This window comes from Bos taurus, chromosome 23 (assembly GCF_002263795.3).
Source record: "Bos taurus isolate L1 Dominette 01449 registration number 42190680 breed Hereford chromosome 23, ARS-UCD2.0, whole genome shotgun sequence".
Classification (NCBI taxonomy): Eukaryota; Metazoa; Chordata; class Mammalia; order Artiodactyla; family Bovidae; genus Bos; species Bos taurus.
In genome coordinates, this window is record NC_037350.1 from 29,466,866 (window position 1) to 29,484,766 (window position 17,901).

A 17,901-nucleotide genomic window follows, 5' to 3' on the forward strand; every position below is an offset into this window, starting at 1 on the left:
TTTCTATCTGGTATCCAGTATACTATGACAACATGAAAGTATCTGTTTTGAATACCTTTACAGCAAAATTCCTGTGTACATGCATGCGTGTGTTACAAGGTATTCTGTAATTGATTATCTTCCACTGACAACAGAAGCACAAGTCTCTGTGGCTCTTCTCTCTCCTGAGAGGGGCCTGTCTCCCTCTCTAATATAGTTATGGGAAGTTACCTGGGAAGAAAAACTCAAGAAATTGGTGCTGAGCAAACAAGCTAACCACAATCCATCTGAAGAGAGCTTCAGATTAGAGGAGTTTGTGATTACAGGAGCATGAGATAACAAGAGAGACTGAGTTTACTGCCCACATGGGGTTCCTCCACTGCCTGTCCTAGATCAGTGATCATGATTGAACTTTTCATCAAAACCCCCATCAAGAACCTCTACCCTGGATTGCCATTCTTTCCAGAAGGTAGAACTTAATCTCTGTTGTTTTGGGAAAAAAGGAAAGTATATGTGCTCGCTTTGGCAGCACATATACTCAAAAAAAAAAAAAAAAAAAAAAAAGGCAGAAAAAAGGAAAATTCATTTTAAAAGTTGAAGAAATCTAGAGCTACTTGCCTTCAGCAGTGAATGGAAGTAGTTTTTAAAATGTGCAACCCAACATTGACTGATGATGAATAATTGACTACCCTCTCCTCTTTGTAGATGTAAAGCCCTGTATTCTCAACTTGATTAACAACAGGAATATGAAAGAGAGAACAGGTTCAGTGTGGTCTGTTTGGAAAATATTGGTTATTCTTGCAACATAAATGGACAAGGAAAAAAATTGTGAAAATGTAGAATTACATCAAGCAAAATGAGGCCACTCATGTGCTGACTTTTTTCCAGGAGTCATTGAATATTTCAACAATACAGTTATTTTATTCTTTACTGAGTAGCAGAGTCAAAGTTAGCCAGATAAGGTCAATGTCAATTTTAGTGCATCTAGTATTAATTTTAATTCAGGGTTTTTATTTTCCCACTAAAATGCATGGGCAGATAGACAGATGCTAACCAATGTGATCACCAGGGTCAGTTACTTTCTTTTGCTCTAATTCTGGAAAAGCAATCATACTCTACTCAAAATTCATGATAGTTTTGTCTTAGCAAAAATTCAAAATTTAGCTGATTTTTACCTTGGATGTAAATAAGCCACTTATTGTCTCTAAACTGGACTATGCAATGATTGCCTGAGAGTCATTGTAATGGCCACGAGTTCTTAAAACTAAGTTTTATTTTCTAGTGGATTTATTTAAGGGAAAATCAGAAATTTTCAATGGAGGGTTTATTGTTGTTTTTTATTACTTTGTTTTTAAGGAATTTGTTTAGATTTGATATCACAAGTAAATGACTGAAACCATTTTGGGGATCTCTGAACTGACATTCAGAACCACAAATGTGCATAACTATATCTCTTAATCTTTGCAAGTTAATAGTTAAAAAGACACGGGTAAGTTCTACATAATTTACTTTTAACAGAGTCAACACATTGTACTAGGTGGCTGAATTCATATACTCTTGTGATAAAATGACATTAAAGTATGTGAACTGAGGGGCTACTAGGGGCAAGAGTTTGCTGTTTTAGGGACTGTAAAGTAGATTTTTCTAGAGAGTAGTATTTACTCTATAGAAAGTAAATACTAGAAAGTATTACTCTCTAGAAAGTTGTCAGACTAGTGACTCAATTAGGGAGATCACAGAAGTTTCCTTAACACTATTATCAGGTTAATAATTATTTGCTTCACAGAAAAAGAATGAATAATAATAATAACCATTTCTAACACTTGCAATGTGAAAATTCTAACTCTTCTTGTTTTAGGTCTCCAGAGCTGTGTACCTTGGTAGACTCTTGCTCTCTCAATGTATTTTTCAACTTATCTTTTATATCTATTATCATGTATCCATATGTGTAACCATCATCTTTCTTTCAATTTCTTTGGTTTTCACACTATGCATATAAATGGCCTGTATATATATATATATTTAATATAAATTTATTTGTTTTAATTGGAGGTTAATTACTTTACAATATTATATTGGTTTTGCCATACATCAACATGGGAGAATGGCATTGGCCTGTATATTTTATCTTCAGAGAATTGGGGATACATTTCAAACCTGCTTTTGTATATGTTCTAAATCTATTCTATATTTATATATATATTTTTAAGCACAGGATGTTTTCATGACATATATTTCTATCTGTATAACAAGTCAACACGTTACATTTTTTATTTTGCACAATTTTATTTTGCCTGTTATTTCTTTATATAAAAATCAGTGTCAAAATGTTCACTTTACTCAGTTATTTTCCCACTGATTTTAATATCTGATTTTCTTCCCATAGGAAGAAAATAGGAATGACCAAGAATGGTGACTCACAATTAAGCAATGAAAGGAACAAATGCTAGCACTCTGGCAGGTTTCACCCTACTGGGCTTTTCTGACCAGCCCCACCTGGAGATGGTTCTCCTTCTTGTCGTCTCTATCATATACATTCTGACACTGATGGGGAACACAGCGATCATACTGGTCTCATACTTTAACCCCAAACTCCACACACCCATGTATTTCTTCCTCTCCAATCTCTCCTTCCTGGACCTCTGTTTCACCACCAGTGTTGTCCCACAAATGCTTTGGAATCTCAAGGGGCCTGACAAGACCATTAGCTACACTGGCTGTGTGATCCAGCTGTATGTTGCTTTGGGGCTGGGCTCCACGGAGTGTGTCCTGCTGACTGTTATGGCCTATGACCGCTTCAATGCCATCTGTCGACCCCTCCACTATGGAGTGATCATGCACCCAAAGCTCCTCCAGCAACTAGCAGCTCTGGCCTGGATCAGTGGCTTTGTGGAGTCCACGGTTCAGACTATCCTTGTTTTCCAATTGCCTCTCTGCAGCCATCACATGGTGGATGACTTCATGTGTGAGGAGCCTGCCCTGATTAAGATTGCCTGTGTGAACACGACCTTCCTGGAAAATGAGCTCTCCATAGCTTGTGTCCTCTATGTGGTGATACCTCTGGGGCTTATTCTGGTCTCCTATGGCTGCATTGTTAGGAGTATGCTGAAGATAAAATCCACTGAAGGCAGGAGGAAAGCATTTGGGACTTGTGGGTCCCACCTAATTGTTGTAGTTTTGTTTTTTGGGACTCTAGCTTCCATTTACATTCAACCCAAGAGCAAATACACACAGAATTACAGCAAATTCCTCACCCTCTTCTACACTGTAGTGACACCCTCACTTAATCCTTTGATCTACACCTTGAGAAACAAAGAAGCTAAGTGGGCACTAAGAAGGTTGCTGGGAAGAGACCCAAGTTAGGGAGAAATGTGAAATATCCTCACACAATCACTTAGATATTAAGAACTTTAGCATCATCGAATTTTGGTTTTTCCTTTTGTTTGTAAAGATCACAGCTAAATCTCCTGAATAAAATGGTATGAAATTTTCTTTCAGAGACACCCTGAAGCTGCCTACCGTAAATTCTTCTCATATTCCTTTCCAGAAATGTTATGTCTCTTTTTTCTTTTGGCTGTTTTCTAAAGATTCTATGAATAAATAAATATTTATAGTGGTGCATATGTATATGTATTATAATTTTATAAATCCTGGAGTTATTGCTTTAGAGATTAACTAATGGCAGGGTGGATATGTTCATGACAGATCTATTTTCTCATCACAGAAGAAATCACCTGCCTCATAGAGATAGAACTTTCTGAGAACTTTCTATTGTTCTCCAGATCTCTCATTCAGTAGTTCCACAGTCCATAACTGTTCTGTCCATTGTTTACATACAAGCATAAAGGTCCACTGGAAAACCTACAATTACCTAACACGTTTTCTTTTGGAGGGGATTATTGATTCTTGTTCATTTACTAGAGGCATCTGGGACTAAGTACATCCAGAGATTTTTCTGATCTCTTCCACCCACAGAGAAGCTTCCAAGAGATATGAGCCATGAGACTGAGTATTTCTCATTTATAAATCTCTTGTCCTCGCACAATGGCTCTCAATCTCTTTTGATCAATTCTTTAACTCTCTATCTGGAATCTATGAAGATATGCATTAGAATTTTAAAGTATTGTCATTTAATCTAAATATCTATATTTGTCACAATATATAGATTTCTTTACTAAAACATGTCTTTGGCCTCCTATATGTTATTCACTTTTATGGATATCATAACTTTAGAAAATAATTCTCTTCATATTGAATATAAAGCTTTACCTATTCTAATAACTTACTTTAAAATCTTGGTAATATGTTCAGTTTAAAAATATTGACCTAATTTTACCCATATCCACATGGTTATTTGCTTATAAAATATTATCAGTAGTTTATTGGCTTTAATTCTAGAGCCTGCTTAGATATATGTGCAACATGCTATGGTTTTATGAATGTAGTCAGCTTTTTTCTTAAATAGGGATTTCTCTGGTGGTCCAGTGGTTAAGACTGCATGCTTCCAAAGCAGGAGGCATGGTTTGATCCCTGGTTGGGGATCTAATTCCACAGATGCTGTGAGCTGCTGCCAAAAAAATTAATTCTTTTAACAGAGATTAAATCCTAGTAATCATTTTAAGAAAGATAAATAATTCTATCTGGATATATTAAATTGAATAAATTAGTAAAGAAAAGCAACTATATTGGAGAAGAAAATAAATGATCTAGTTAGGAGGCATGATAAGGTTAACAGGTGGCATTTAAGTAAACTTTCTATATCTCTGTTCATAAGATAAAATTTTATTGGCATTAATAATTAAAACTGGTTATATTCAAATCAAATTACTTCACTGATTGATTAGGACAGGTAAATGCATACTAAGCACTAAGATTACCCAAATCATTTAAAATCTTATAATTTTAATTATACAATAAAATTTTTAAAGCTATTGAAAATGATATCCTCATGCCCACACTGGGATAGAACTTTAATACTTTCCATGTATTCTTTTTGTATATAGTAGAGTAATTTAAAAAATAAGACAAATCTATAAGAAGATGCACTGTAAAGAATACAGAAAAGACATACCAGGTGAATTTTAGCCAACAAAGAAGACCGGCATGATCTTACTAGTATCAAACAGGGTAGCCTTTAAGGGATGAACTATTATTAGGTATAAGGGGAGACATTGCATAATGTAAACTATTTAGTTAACTTGAAAGCTATAATAATCTTTAATTATGATGCTTTCTACCAAATGACTTTAAAATATGAAGCAAAACCTAACATATAAAAAAGGAAATAGGCAAATTCACAGCCAGAATTGAACGGATAACTGGTAGAAAAGATATACAAACATAAATGAATAAGGATATAGAAAATATAAAGAGCACAGCAAAAATTACAAAATTAATATAGTGAAAACACTGAAGGCATGAAGACATACAAAATTTTTTAGGCACACACAGGACATTAATAAAACATTGGCATATATTGAATAATAAATTAATACATTTCAGAAGTTTAAAAGCATAAGAGCATTTTGTCTAGAAAAAAATCAAACGAGGCCAGAAATGAGTAACAAGTGAACAAAAGATTAGTGCTCTTAATGTGTAAAAATTTCTAATATGGAAAATGGATATAATATAATTTAAAATAAATCCACATACACAATGGAGTATTACTCAGCCATTAAAAAGAATACATTTGAATTATTCTAATGAGGTGGATGAAACTGGAGCCTATTATACAGAGTGAAGTGAGCCAGAAAGAAAAACACCAATACAGTATACTAACGCATATATATGGAATTTAGAAAGATGGTAAGGATAACCCTGTATGTGAGACAGCAAAAGAGACACAGATGTATAGAACAGTCTTTTGGACTCTGTGGGAGAGGGAGGGGGGGATGATTTGGGAGAATGGCATTAAAACATGTATAATATCATATAAGAAACAAATTGCCAGTCCAGGTTCGATGCAGGATACAGGAAACTTGGGGCTGGTGCCCTGGCATGACCCAGAGGGATGCTATGGGGAGGGAGGTGAGAAGGGGGTTCAGGATGGGGAATACGTGTACACCTGTGGCGGATACATGTTGATGTATGGCAAAACCAATACAATATTGTAAAGTAAATAATAATAATAATAAAAATAAAATAATGTAAACTCATGTATGTTAACAAGCACTTTAAAATTATCAGTATTGTGCCAACTTTGTTTCATCTATTTAGTCAACAAAACTTTCCTGCCTAACTTCTCCTTTTCCCTCTGCACAGGTTTGCCATGGCAAGTTCTGAAATTGCGCTTATCAACCTAGAGGCACAGAGGAACATGCACAAGGTGGAAAGCAGGGACTCAGCTCAGCCAAATCGCCACTGCAAGGTCTCAGACGGGAGCAGGCTGAAGCTCAGGAAACACAGAATCTTTACATGTAAATCAAGTGTCACTCGACAGTGGGCATTTTATTTACTAATGTGAAAATACTTTATTACTAAAAGTGGACACATTTACCATTTGTAAATGACCAAAAAGGTTATAGCACACTCTGAAGTTTTAAACCAGGACCAAGGAAAGAACTGCTACATGGTACAGGCAAGATGAATAAAGGAATAAAAATATTGTTGTGTTTTAACCACACTCCATGAGTAGTCTCATCATTAACATATCAGTGGGTAAACATTGGCTGAGTTATGCTGGGTGCCAGGTACTCTGCCAAGTATGTTACATGTGGTAACTCACATATCACCTACCACCCTAGGAACCTGAAACTGTCATTCCACTCACTATTGATTTGAAAACTACCTTCTAGAAGTTCAACAACTTGCCCAAGGAATTAGAATCTAAGTTGATCTGAATCTGGAGTCTATGATCTTATCTAATATGAAATACTCTCCTTGGGATCATAGGAAGTCCAACTTCCTTAGCATAATATATATCACTCCCTTTGTGATATGGTACTTTTAAAAATCTTTCAACTGTATTTCTTGTCATTTTCTATTACACTCACGCTCTGCTAGATATAATAGAATAGTTTAATTCCTTAAAAGATCTGTTTCTCATACTTTCATTAATTAGATCATGAAAGACACATTTGTGAAAGATGAAATTTAAGTTGGATTTTGAAAAGTATATGGTGTTCAGTTCAATTCAGTTCAGTTCAGTCACTCAGTCGTGTCTGACTCTTTGCGACCCCATGAATCGCAGCATGCCAGGCCTCCCTGTCCATCACCAACTCCTGGGGTTCACTCACTCACATCCATCAAGTCAGTGATGCCATCCAGCCATCTCATCCTCTGTCGTCCCCTTCTCCTCCTGTCCCCAATCCCTCCCAGCATCAGAGTCTTTTCCAATGAGTCAACTCTTCACATGAGGTGGCCAAAGTACTGGAGTTTTAGCTTTAGCACCATTACTTCCAAAGAAATCCCAAGGCTGATCTCCTTCAGAATGGACTGGTTGGATCTCTTTGCAGTCCAAGGCACTCTCAAGAGTCTTTTACAACACCACAGTTCAAAAGCATCAATTCTTTGGCACTCAGCTTTCTTCACAGTCCAACTCTCACATCCATACATGACCACAGGAAAAACCATAGCCTTGACGAGACAGACCTTTGTTGGCAAAGTAATGTTTCTTCTTTTCAATATGCTGTCTAGGTTGGTCATAATTTTCTTCCAAGGAGTAAGCGTCTTTTAATTTCATGGCTGCAGTCACCATCTGCAGTGATTTTGGAGCCCCCCAAAATAAAGTCTGACACTGTTTCCACTGTTTCCCCATCTATTTCCCATGAAGTGATGGGACCAGATGCCACGATCTTAGTTTTCTGAATGTTGAGTTTTTAGCCAAATTTTTTACTCTCCTCTTTCACCTTCATCAAAGAGGCTTTTTAGTTCCTCTTCACTTTCTGCCATAAGGGTGGTGTCATCTGCATATCTGAGGTTATTGACATTTCTCCCGGCAATCTTGATTCCAGCTTATGGTTTTCCAGCCCAGCATTTCTCGTGATGTACTCTGCATAGAAGGTAAATAAGCAGGGTGACAATATACAGCCTTGACATACTCCTTTTCCTATTTGGAACCAGTCTGTTGTTCCATGTCCAGTTCTAACTGTTGCTTCCTGATCTGCATATAGGTTTCTCAAGAGGCAGGTCAGGTGGTCTGGTATTCCAATCTCTTGAAGAATTTTCCACAGTTTATTGTGATCCACACAGTCAAAGGATTTGGCATAGTCAATAAAGCAGAAACAGATGTTTTTCTGCAACTTTCTTGTTTTTTCGATGATCCAGTGGATGTGGCAATTTGATCTCTGGTTCCTCTGCCTTTTCTAAAACCAGCCTGAACATCAGGAAGTTCATGGTTCAATATTGCTGAAGCCTGGCTTGGAGAATTTTGAGCATTACTTTACTAGCATGTGAGATGAGTGCAATTGTGCAGTAGTTTGAGCATTCTTTGGCATTGTCTTTCTTTGGGATTGGAATGAATACTGACCTTTTCCAGTCCTGTGGCCACTGCTGAGTTTTCCAAATTTGCTGGCATATTGAGTGCAGCACTTTCACAGCATCATCTTTCAGGATTTGAAATAGCTCAAATGGAATGCCATCACCTTCACTAGCTTTGTTCATAGTGATGCTTTCTAAGGCCCACTTGATTTCACATTCCAGGATGTCTGGCTCTAGGTCAGTGATCGCACCAATGTGATTATCTGGGTCATAAAGGTCTTTTTTGTACAGTTCTTCTGTGTATTCTTGCCACCTCTTCTTAATATCTTTTGTTTCTGTTAGGTCCATACTATTTCTGTCCTTTATTGAGCCCATCTTTGCATGAAATGTCCCCTTGGTATCTCTAATTTTCTTGAAGAGGTCTCTAGTCTTTCCCATTCTGTTGTTTTCCTCTATTTCTTTGCATTGATCACTGAGGAAGGCTTTCTTATCTCTTCTTGCTATTCTTTGGAACTCTGCATTCAGATGCTTATATCTTTCCTTTTCTCCTTTGCTTTTCACTTCTCTTCTTTTCACAGCTATTTGTAAGGCCTCCTCAGACAGCCATTTTTCTTTTTTGCATTTCTTTTCCATGGGAATGGTCTTAATCCCTGTCTCCTGTACAAGGTCATGACCCTCAGTCCATAGTTCATCAGGCACTCTATGTATCAGATCTAGGCCCTTAAATCTATTTCTCACTTCCACTGTATAATCATAAGGGATTTGATTTAGGTCATACCTGAATGGTCTAGTGGTTTTCCCTACTTTCTTCAATTTCTTGGCAATAAGGAGTTCATGATCTGAGCCACAGTCAGCTCCTGGTCTTGTTTTTGCTGACTGTATAGAGCTTCTCCATCTTTGGCTGCAAAGAATATAATCAGTCTGATTTCGGTGTTGACCATCTGGTGATGTCCACGTGTCGAGTCTTCTCTTGTGTTGTTGGAAGAGGGTGTTTGCTATGACCAGTGCATTTTCTTGGCAAAACTCCATTAGTCTTTGTCCTGCTTCATTTCGTATACCAAGGCCAAATTTGCCCATTACTCCAGGTGTTTCTTGACTTCCTACTTTTGCATTCCAGTCCCCTATAATGAAAACGACATCTTATTTGGGTGTTAGTTTTAAAAGGTCTTGTAGGTCTTCATAAAACCGTTCTACTTCAACCATTCAACTGTATATGGTGTAATTTCCATAAATTTAATGAAAGGAAAAAAATATTCAGAAACAGTTGGTGTCTACTGATTGAATATAAGATGAATGTCATGAAAGACAGGAGTAAGAATATGGAGAATCGAATTTTGTGCTATTTAGACTTTTACTTGATGTTAAAAAAGAAACAATATAACAAAGAAATATTAATAACTTCAGATACACAGATGACACAACCCTTATGACAGAAAGCAAAGAACTAAAGAGCCTTTTGATGAAATTGAAAGAGGGGAGTCAAAAAATTGGCTGAAAACTCAACATTTCAGAAAACTAACATCATGGCATCCGGCCCATCACTTCATGGCAGATAGGTGGGGAAACAATGAAAACAGTGACAGACTTTATTTTCTTGGGCTCCAAAATCATTACTGACAGTGGCTGCAATCATGAAATGAAAAGATGCTTGCCCCTTGGAAGAAAAGCTATGACCAACCTAGACAACATTTTAAAAAGCAGAAACATTACTTGCTGACTAATGTCTGTCTAGTCAAGCTCTGGCTTATCCGGTGGTCATGTACGATGTGAGAGTTGGACTGTAAAGAAAGCTGAGTGCAGAAGAATTGATGCTTTTGAACTGTGGTGTTGGGAAAAGTCTTGACAGTCCCTTAGACTGCAAGAAAATCTAACCAGTCAATCCTAAAGGAAATCAGTCCTGAATATTCATTGGAAGGACTGATGCTGAAGTTGAAACTTCCAGTATGGCCACCTGATGTGAAGAACTGACTCTTGGAAAAGACCCTGATGCTGGGAAATATTGAAGGCAGGAGGAGACGGGGACAACAGGGGATGAGATGGTTGGATAGTCAACTCGGTGGACATGAGTTTGAACAGACTTCACGTGTTGTAGATGGAAGGGAGGCCTGGCGTGCTACAGTCCATGGGCTTGCGAAGAGTCAGACACAACTGAGCGACCAAACTGAGCTGAACTGAACTGAAAAAAGAAACAAGGTGCCCCAAGTGGAGTCAGCTGTTCTCAGACCACTTCAGCAAACCAAGACCAAGTACCTAAGTTAAATACAACCTCTCCAAGCAATGTAGTCTTAATCAGTCTGCAATTTTCTAGTCAGCATCAGTAAGGTAACCTGACACATAGACCCAGACCATTCCTCACACACAGGTGACCTAAGCCTGAAAGAATCCACTCTTTTCCCTTCGGCATATAAATTCCTCCTGTTTTGTACAGCTCTTCTCTACTTGATAAACGGGATGCTGCCCAATTTATGACTCATTCAATGAAACCAAATAGATCTTCAGAATTACTAGGTTGAACTTTTGCATAGACAACTGCAGTATCTGAACTTTATTTTCAAATTATATGCATGTATTATTCTACACATATATCCACTGTAAAAATAAACTGCACCCAGTGAATCATTTCACACAAAGCAGATGTACACTATGTGTTTTAAAAGCAACTATAAAAAAATGCCAATTCTTCAAGAAGTAATAACAATGCTATGTGTGTAGCATAAATCTTTTCTGATACAAAAACTTTATTTTTAGCCACTTCTAAGAAGAGGTCATGCATGTGCAATACTTTTATTTTATACTCCCCTTTTATACTAGATACTAGACTTTTATACTAGATACTAGACACTACTTCTTCCCCAACATTTCCTATTACCCAGAAGTCTGTAGATCTATTCTTGGATCTTCATTAATTGTGTGTAAACTTCAAGAACATATTTCCAGATACATGCATGTCTCCATACTATGTTCAAAACTGAGTTTAACTAATAAAAATTGTAATGAATTTCAACAAATAAATCTTTTAAGGTACTATCTGTATAACATTGACAATTTTGCACATGTGTGTTTAGCAGGTGGTGTGCAATTGATTGTCTTTCAGCAGCAACAGAAGCACAGTCTCCATGGCTCTTCTCTCTCCAGGGAATGTCTTCCTCTCTAATATAATGGTAGGAAGTTGCCTGGGAAGAACTCCAGAGGTGTGTGCAGAGGAAGCAAGCTAAGCACCATCCATCTGAAGAGACTTGAACCATGAGATTACAGGAAAAAGGGGGCCAACAAACTGCACACATGGGGTTCCTCCACTGCTTGTCCTAGATCTGTGATCATAAATGACCTTCTCATCAAAATCCCCAAGAATCTCCACAGCTCGATTGTCATTCTTTCTGGAAAGTAGTACTTTGCTGTTTAGGTGGGGGAAGAAAAAGAAAATCCATTTTAAAAGTTGAAGAAATCCAGAACTACTTGCCTTTAGCAGTGAACAAAAGCAGTTTTTCATATATAAACTGACATAGACTCTTAATTATGGAATACTTCCCAGCTTCGTCTCTTTGCAGATATAAGTCCTTTTATCCTCATCTTGATTAAGAACAGAAATGTGAAAGGGAGCGAGACCAGTTTCAGTGTAGTGTCTGGTTGGAAATAGTTGGTTTTTCTTGTAACACAAATACACAAGAAAATATTATTACATTGTAGAGTTACATCAAGCAAAGTGAGGCCACTCACATGCTGTCTTTTCCCCAGGACATGTTGGATCTTTCAAAAGCACAGTTGTTTTACACTTTACTGAATAATAGAGGAAATTTAACCAGGTAAGGTCAATGTCAATTTTGGTGCATCATAACACTCAGGGTTTTAATTATACCACCAAAATGCATGGACAGATAGAAACATGCTAACCAATGTGACCACCAAGATCAGTTTCTTTCTTTTGCTATAATTCTGGAAACAGTTATCATTCTGTATGCAGAACACATGAGAGTTTTGTCTTGGCCAAAATTTAAAATGCAACTGATTATTACTACAGATGCCAAAGAAAATAAGCCACTTATCCTCTCTAAACTGGATGTGCAATAATTGCCTGAGAGGTGCTATAAAGGTGAAGGATTCTTAGAAGTAAGTTTAATTTTCTTGCTAGGATAAAGGGAAATCAGTAATTGTAATTGGATGGCTTTGTTGTTTATTCATTTGTTTTTAAGCAACTTGTTTAAATTCGATCTCCAAGATAAATGACGGTTCCTGTTTGAAGACTTCAAAATTGACCATTCGGAAGTACAAATTTTCCTACCTGTGTTTCTTAATCTTTGCAAGTTAATAGTAAAGACACTGATAAATCAAAATAACTTACTTGATGGAAGGTCACTGGATTGCATTAGTGGCTGAATTCATGAACTCTTGTAATAAAACTACATTAAAGCATGTGAACTATTCATGTCATATAGGGTAGAAATTGCTTATTGGGGATTGTAAATAGAATTTCCTGGATAGCATATTCCTAAAATAGCAGACCTGTGATTCAAATGAGGAGGTTTCAGAAGTTCTCATTCAAACTTATTAGATCAGTAAATATTTGCTTCACAGAAAAACAATGAATATTAACGATAATTATCTCTAACATTTCAATTTTGAAAATTCTAACAATTCCTATTTTGTTCCATGTTTCGAATTCTATATGCCTTGTTTCTCAGCCTCTTGCTCATCAATGTATTTTTCAATATTTTTCTTTTATATCTATCATCTATCCTGTACGAATATGTGTAACAATCATCTTACCTTCCATTTCTTTGGTTTTTCACACTATGCACATTGACGGCCCGTGTATTTTATTTTCAGAGAATTTGAGATACTTCTCACATCTGTTCAGAGTTATGCTCTAATGTATGTTCTCAGTTCAGTTCAGTTCAGTCAATCAGTCATGTCAGATTTTTTTGACACCATGGACTACAGCACGCCAGGTTTCCCTGTCCATCACCAACTCCCAGAGCTTGCTCAAACTCATGTCCATCGAGTCAGTAATGCCATCCAACCATCTCATCCTCCTTTGTCCCCTTTCCTTATGCCTTCAATCTTTCCCAGCTTCAGGGTCTTTTCCAATGAGTCAGTTCTTCACATCAAGTGTCCAGAGTATTGGAGTTTCAGCTTTAGCATCAGTCCTTCCAATGAATATTCAGGACTGATTTCCTTTAGGATTGACTGATTTGATCTCCTTGCAGTCCAAGGGACTCTCAAGAGTCTTCTCCAACACCACAATTCAAAAGCATTAATTCTTTGGCGCTCAGTAGTCTATATAGTCCAACTCTCACACCCATACATGACTACTGGAAAAACCACAGCTTTGACTAAATGGGCCTTTGTTGGTAAAGTAATGTCTCTGCTTTTTATTATGCTGTCTAGGTTGGTCATAGCTTTTCTTCCAAGTAGTAAGTGTCTTTTAATTGACCATCTGCAGTGATTTTGGAGCCCAGAAAAATAGTCTCTCACTATTTCCATTGTTTCCATATCTATTTGCCATGAAGTGATGGGACTGGATGCCATAATCTTAATTTTACGAATATTAAGTTTTAGCCAACTTTTTCATTCTCCTCTTTCACTTTCTCCCATAAGGGTGGTGTCATCTGCATATCTGAGGTTATTGATATTTCTCCCAGCAATCTTGATTCCAGCTTGTGCTTCACCCAGCCCAGCATTCCACATGATGTACTCTTCATATAATTTAAATAAGCAGGGTGACAATATACAGCCTTGTTCCAAATATACATTTGGAACAGACTGGTTCCAAATCCTTTCCCGATTTGGAACCAGTCTGTTGTTCCATGTCCACTTCTAAATTGCTTCGTGACCTGAAAACAGATTTCTCAGGAGGCAGGTCAGGTGTGCTGGTATTCCCATCTCTTTAAGAATTTTCCACACTTTGTTGTGATCCACACAGCCAAACGCTTTGGCATAGTCAATAAAGCAAAAGTAGATGTTTTCTTGCTTTTTCAGTGATCCAGCGGATGCTGGTAATTTGATCTCTGGTTTCTCTGCCTTTTCTAAATCCAGCTTGTAGATCTATGTCAATTCTATGTTTACATATATCCTTGCAATGAACTTGGTGTTTTCAGACTCTGTGTGTTTCTTTACACAGCAAGACAACTTGTTATACCAATTTTTTGTGTGTGTAATTTTACTCTGTTATTTCTCTATATAAAAAAATCAGTGTCAAAGTGCTCATTTTACTTAGTTTGTTATATTTTTATGATTATGATCTGACTTTCTTTCCCACAGGAACAAAATAGGAATGACCAAGAATGGTGACTCACAATTAAGCAATGAAAGGAACAAATGCTAGCACTCTGGCAGGTTTCATCCTACTGGGCTTTTCTGACCAGCCCCACCTGGAGATGGTTCTCCTTCTTGTCGTCTCTATCATATACATTCTGACACTGATGGGGAACACAGCGATCATACTGGTCTCATACTTTAACCCCAAACTCCACACACCCATGTATTTCTTCCTCTCCAATCTCTCCTTCCTGGACCTCTGTTTCACCACCAGTGTTGTCCCACAAATGCTTTGGAATCTCAAGGGGCCTGACAAGACCATTAGCTACACTGGCTGTGTGATCCAGCTGTATGTTGCTTTGGGGCTGGGCTCCACGGAGTGTGTCCTGCTGACTGTTATGGCCTATGACCGCTTCAATGCCATCTGTCGACCCCTCCACTATGGAGTGATCATGCACCCAAAGCTCCTCCAGCAGCTAGCAGCTCTGGCCTGGATCAGTGGCTTTGTGGGGTCCACTGTTCAGACCATCCTTGTTTTCCAGTTGCCTCTCTGCAGCCATCACATGGTGGATGACTTCACGTGTGAGGAGCCTGCCCTGATTAAGATTGCCTGTGTGAACACAACCTTCCTGGAAAATGAGCTCTCCATAGCTTCTGTCCTCTATGTGGTGATACCTCTGGGGCTTATTCTGGTCTCCTATGGCTGCATTGTCAGAAGTGTGCTAAAGATAAAATCCACTGAAGGCAGGAGGAAAGCATTTGGGACTTGTGGGTCCCACCTAATTGTTGTGGTTTTGTTTTTTGGGACTCTAGCTTCCATTTACATTCAACCCAAGAGCAAATACACACAAAATTACAGCAAATTCCTCACCCTCTTCTACACTGTAGTGACACCCTCACTTAATCCTTTGATCTACACATTGAGAAACAAAGAAGCTAAGTGGGCACTAAGAAGGTTGCTGGGAAGAGACCCAAGTTAGGGAGAAATGTGAAATATCCTCACACAATCACTTAGATATTAAGAACTTTAGCATCATCGAATTTTGGTTTTTCCTTTTGTTTGTAAACATCACAGCTAAATCTCCTGAATAAAATGGTATGAAATTTTCTTTCAGTGACACCCTGAAGCTGCCTACTGTAAATTCTTCTCATATTCCTTTCCAGAAATGTTATGTCTTTTTTCTTTTGGCTGTTTTCTAAAGACTCTGAGAATAAATAAATATTTATAGTGGTGCATATGTATACGTATTATAATTTTCCAAATCCTGGAGTTATTGCTCTAGAGATTAACTAATGCCAGGGTGGATATTTTCATGACAGATCTATTTTCTCATCACAGAAATAGAGATAGAACTTTCTTGAGAACTTTCTATTGTTCTCCAGATCTCTTTCAGTAGTTCGACAGGCCATAACAGTTCTGTCCATTATTTACATACAAGCACAAAGGTCCACTGGAAAACCTACTATTACCTAACAGTTTTTCTTTCAGGGGGATTATTGATTCTTGTTCATTTACTAGAGGCATCTGGGACTAAGTTCATCCAGGGATTTTTCTGATCTCTTCCACCCACAGAGAAAGCTTCCAAGAGATATGAGCCATGAGACTGAGTATCTCTCATTTATACATCTCTTGTCCTCACTTAATGGCTCTCAATCTCTTTTGATCAATTCTTTAACTCTCTATCTGAAATCTAAGAAAATATGTATTAGAATTTTGAAGTATTGTCATTTAATCTAAATATCTGTATTTGTCACAATATAAGATTTCTTTACCAAAACATGTCTTTGGCCTCCTATATATTATTCACTTTTATGGATATCATAACTTTAGAAAATAATTCTCTTCAAACTGAATATAAAGTTTTATCTATTCTAATAACACACTTTAAAATCTTGGTAATATGTTCAGTTTAATATTGACCTTATTTTACCCATATCCACATAGTTATTTGCTTATAAAATATTATCAATAGTTTATTGGCTTTAATTCTAGAGCCTGCTTAGATATAATCACAACATGCTATGGTTTCATGAATGTACTCTACTTTTTTCTTAAATAGGGATTTCCCTGGTGGTCCAGTGGTTAAGACCACATGCTTCCAAAGCAGGAGGCATGGTTTGATCCCTGGATGGGGAAATAATTTCCCAGATACTGTGTGCTGCTGCCAAAAAAATCAATTCTTTTAATAGAGTATAAATTCTAAGAATCATTTTAACAAAGACAAATAATTCTCTTGGATATATTAAGAAGTTGAATAAATTAGTAAAGAAAAGCAACTATATTGGAGAAGATAATAAATGATCTAGTCAGAAGGCATTGATAAGGTTAACAGGTGGCATCTAAGTAAACTTTCTATATCTCTGTTCATGAGATAAAATTTTATTGACATTAATAATTTAAACTGGTTATATTCAAATCAAATTACTTCACTTATTAAGACAGGTAAATGCGTACTAAGCACTAAGATTACCCAAATCATGTAAAATCTTATAGTTTTAATTATACAATAAAATTCTCCAGGGGGTCTTCCCGACCCAGGGATCGAAACCAGGTCTCCTGCACTGCAGGCAGACGCTTTAACCTCTGAGACACCAGGGAAGCTCCAATAAAATTTTAAAAGCTATTAAAATGATATCCTTATGGCCACACTAGGATAGAACATTAATACTTTCCATATACTCTTTTGGTAATAAGATGTCTATAAGAAAACGCACTGTAAAGAATACAAAAAAGACATACCATATGAATACTAGCCAAAAAAGAAGGCTGGCATGATCTTACTAGTATCAGAAAAGGTAGCCTTTCAGGGAAGAACTATTATTGGGAATTAGGAGAGACATTGCATATTGTGAACCATTTAGTTAACTTGAAAGCTGTAGTAATCTTTAATTAATATTCTGTCAAATAACTTCAAAATATAAAGCAAAACCTAAGAAGTAAGAAAGGAAATAGGCAAATTCACAGCCAGAATTGAATGGATAACTGGTAGAAAAGATATACAAATATAAATGAATAAGGACATAGAAAATTAAAGAGCACAGCAAAAATTACAAATTAATATAGTGAAAACACTGAAGGCATGACGACATACAAAATTTTCCAGGCACACACAGGGCATTTTAGAACATCAACCATATATTGAATAATAAATGAATACATTTCAGAAGTTTAAAAGCATAAGAGCATTTTGTCTAAAAAAATAATCAAACAAGGCCAGAAATCAGTAACACAGTGAACAAAGGATTAGT

The 17,901-nt window shown here is 36.9% G+C and overlaps 2 protein-coding genes and 1 long non-coding RNA gene across 3 annotated transcripts; all 3 read left to right on the top strand.

Moving 5' to 3' along the window:
• The first annotated feature begins 2,409 nt into the window (after nucleotides 1–2,409).
• OR2H18 (olfactory receptor family 2 subfamily H member 18) lies at nucleotides 2,410–3,342 on the top strand. Its single transcript, NM_001390751.1, has one exon. It carries the CDS (start codon nucleotides 2,410–2,412, stop codon nucleotides 3,340–3,342), a length of 933 nt encoding a protein of 310 aa, NP_001377680.1.
• Nucleotides 3,343–3,738: 396 nt separating this feature from the next.
• Nucleotides 3,739–6,601, top strand: LOC132343583 (uncharacterized). Its single transcript, XR_009492490.1, has 2 exons — nucleotides 3,739–4,099; nucleotides 6,241–6,601. It is a non-coding gene; the product is annotated as an uncharacterized lncRNA (long non-coding RNA).
• An 8,098-nt stretch (nucleotides 6,602–14,699) lies between these two features.
• Nucleotides 14,700–15,632, top strand: OR2B37 (olfactory receptor family 2 subfamily B member 37). The gene has a single exon (NM_001390255.1). It carries the CDS (start codon nucleotides 14,700–14,702, stop codon nucleotides 15,630–15,632), a length of 933 nt encoding a protein of 310 aa, NP_001377184.1.
• Nucleotides 15,633–17,901: the final 2,269 nt, after the last annotated feature.

Excerpts from the sequence above, each read along its gene's own strand:
- OR2H18 (NM_001390751.1), top strand. The coding sequence starts at position 2,410 with ATGAAAGGAACAAATGCTAGCACTCTGGCAGGTTTCACCCTACTGGGC.
- OR2B37 (NM_001390255.1), top strand. The coding sequence starts at position 14,700 with ATGAAAGGAACAAATGCTAGCACTCTGGCAGGTTTCATCCTACTGGGC.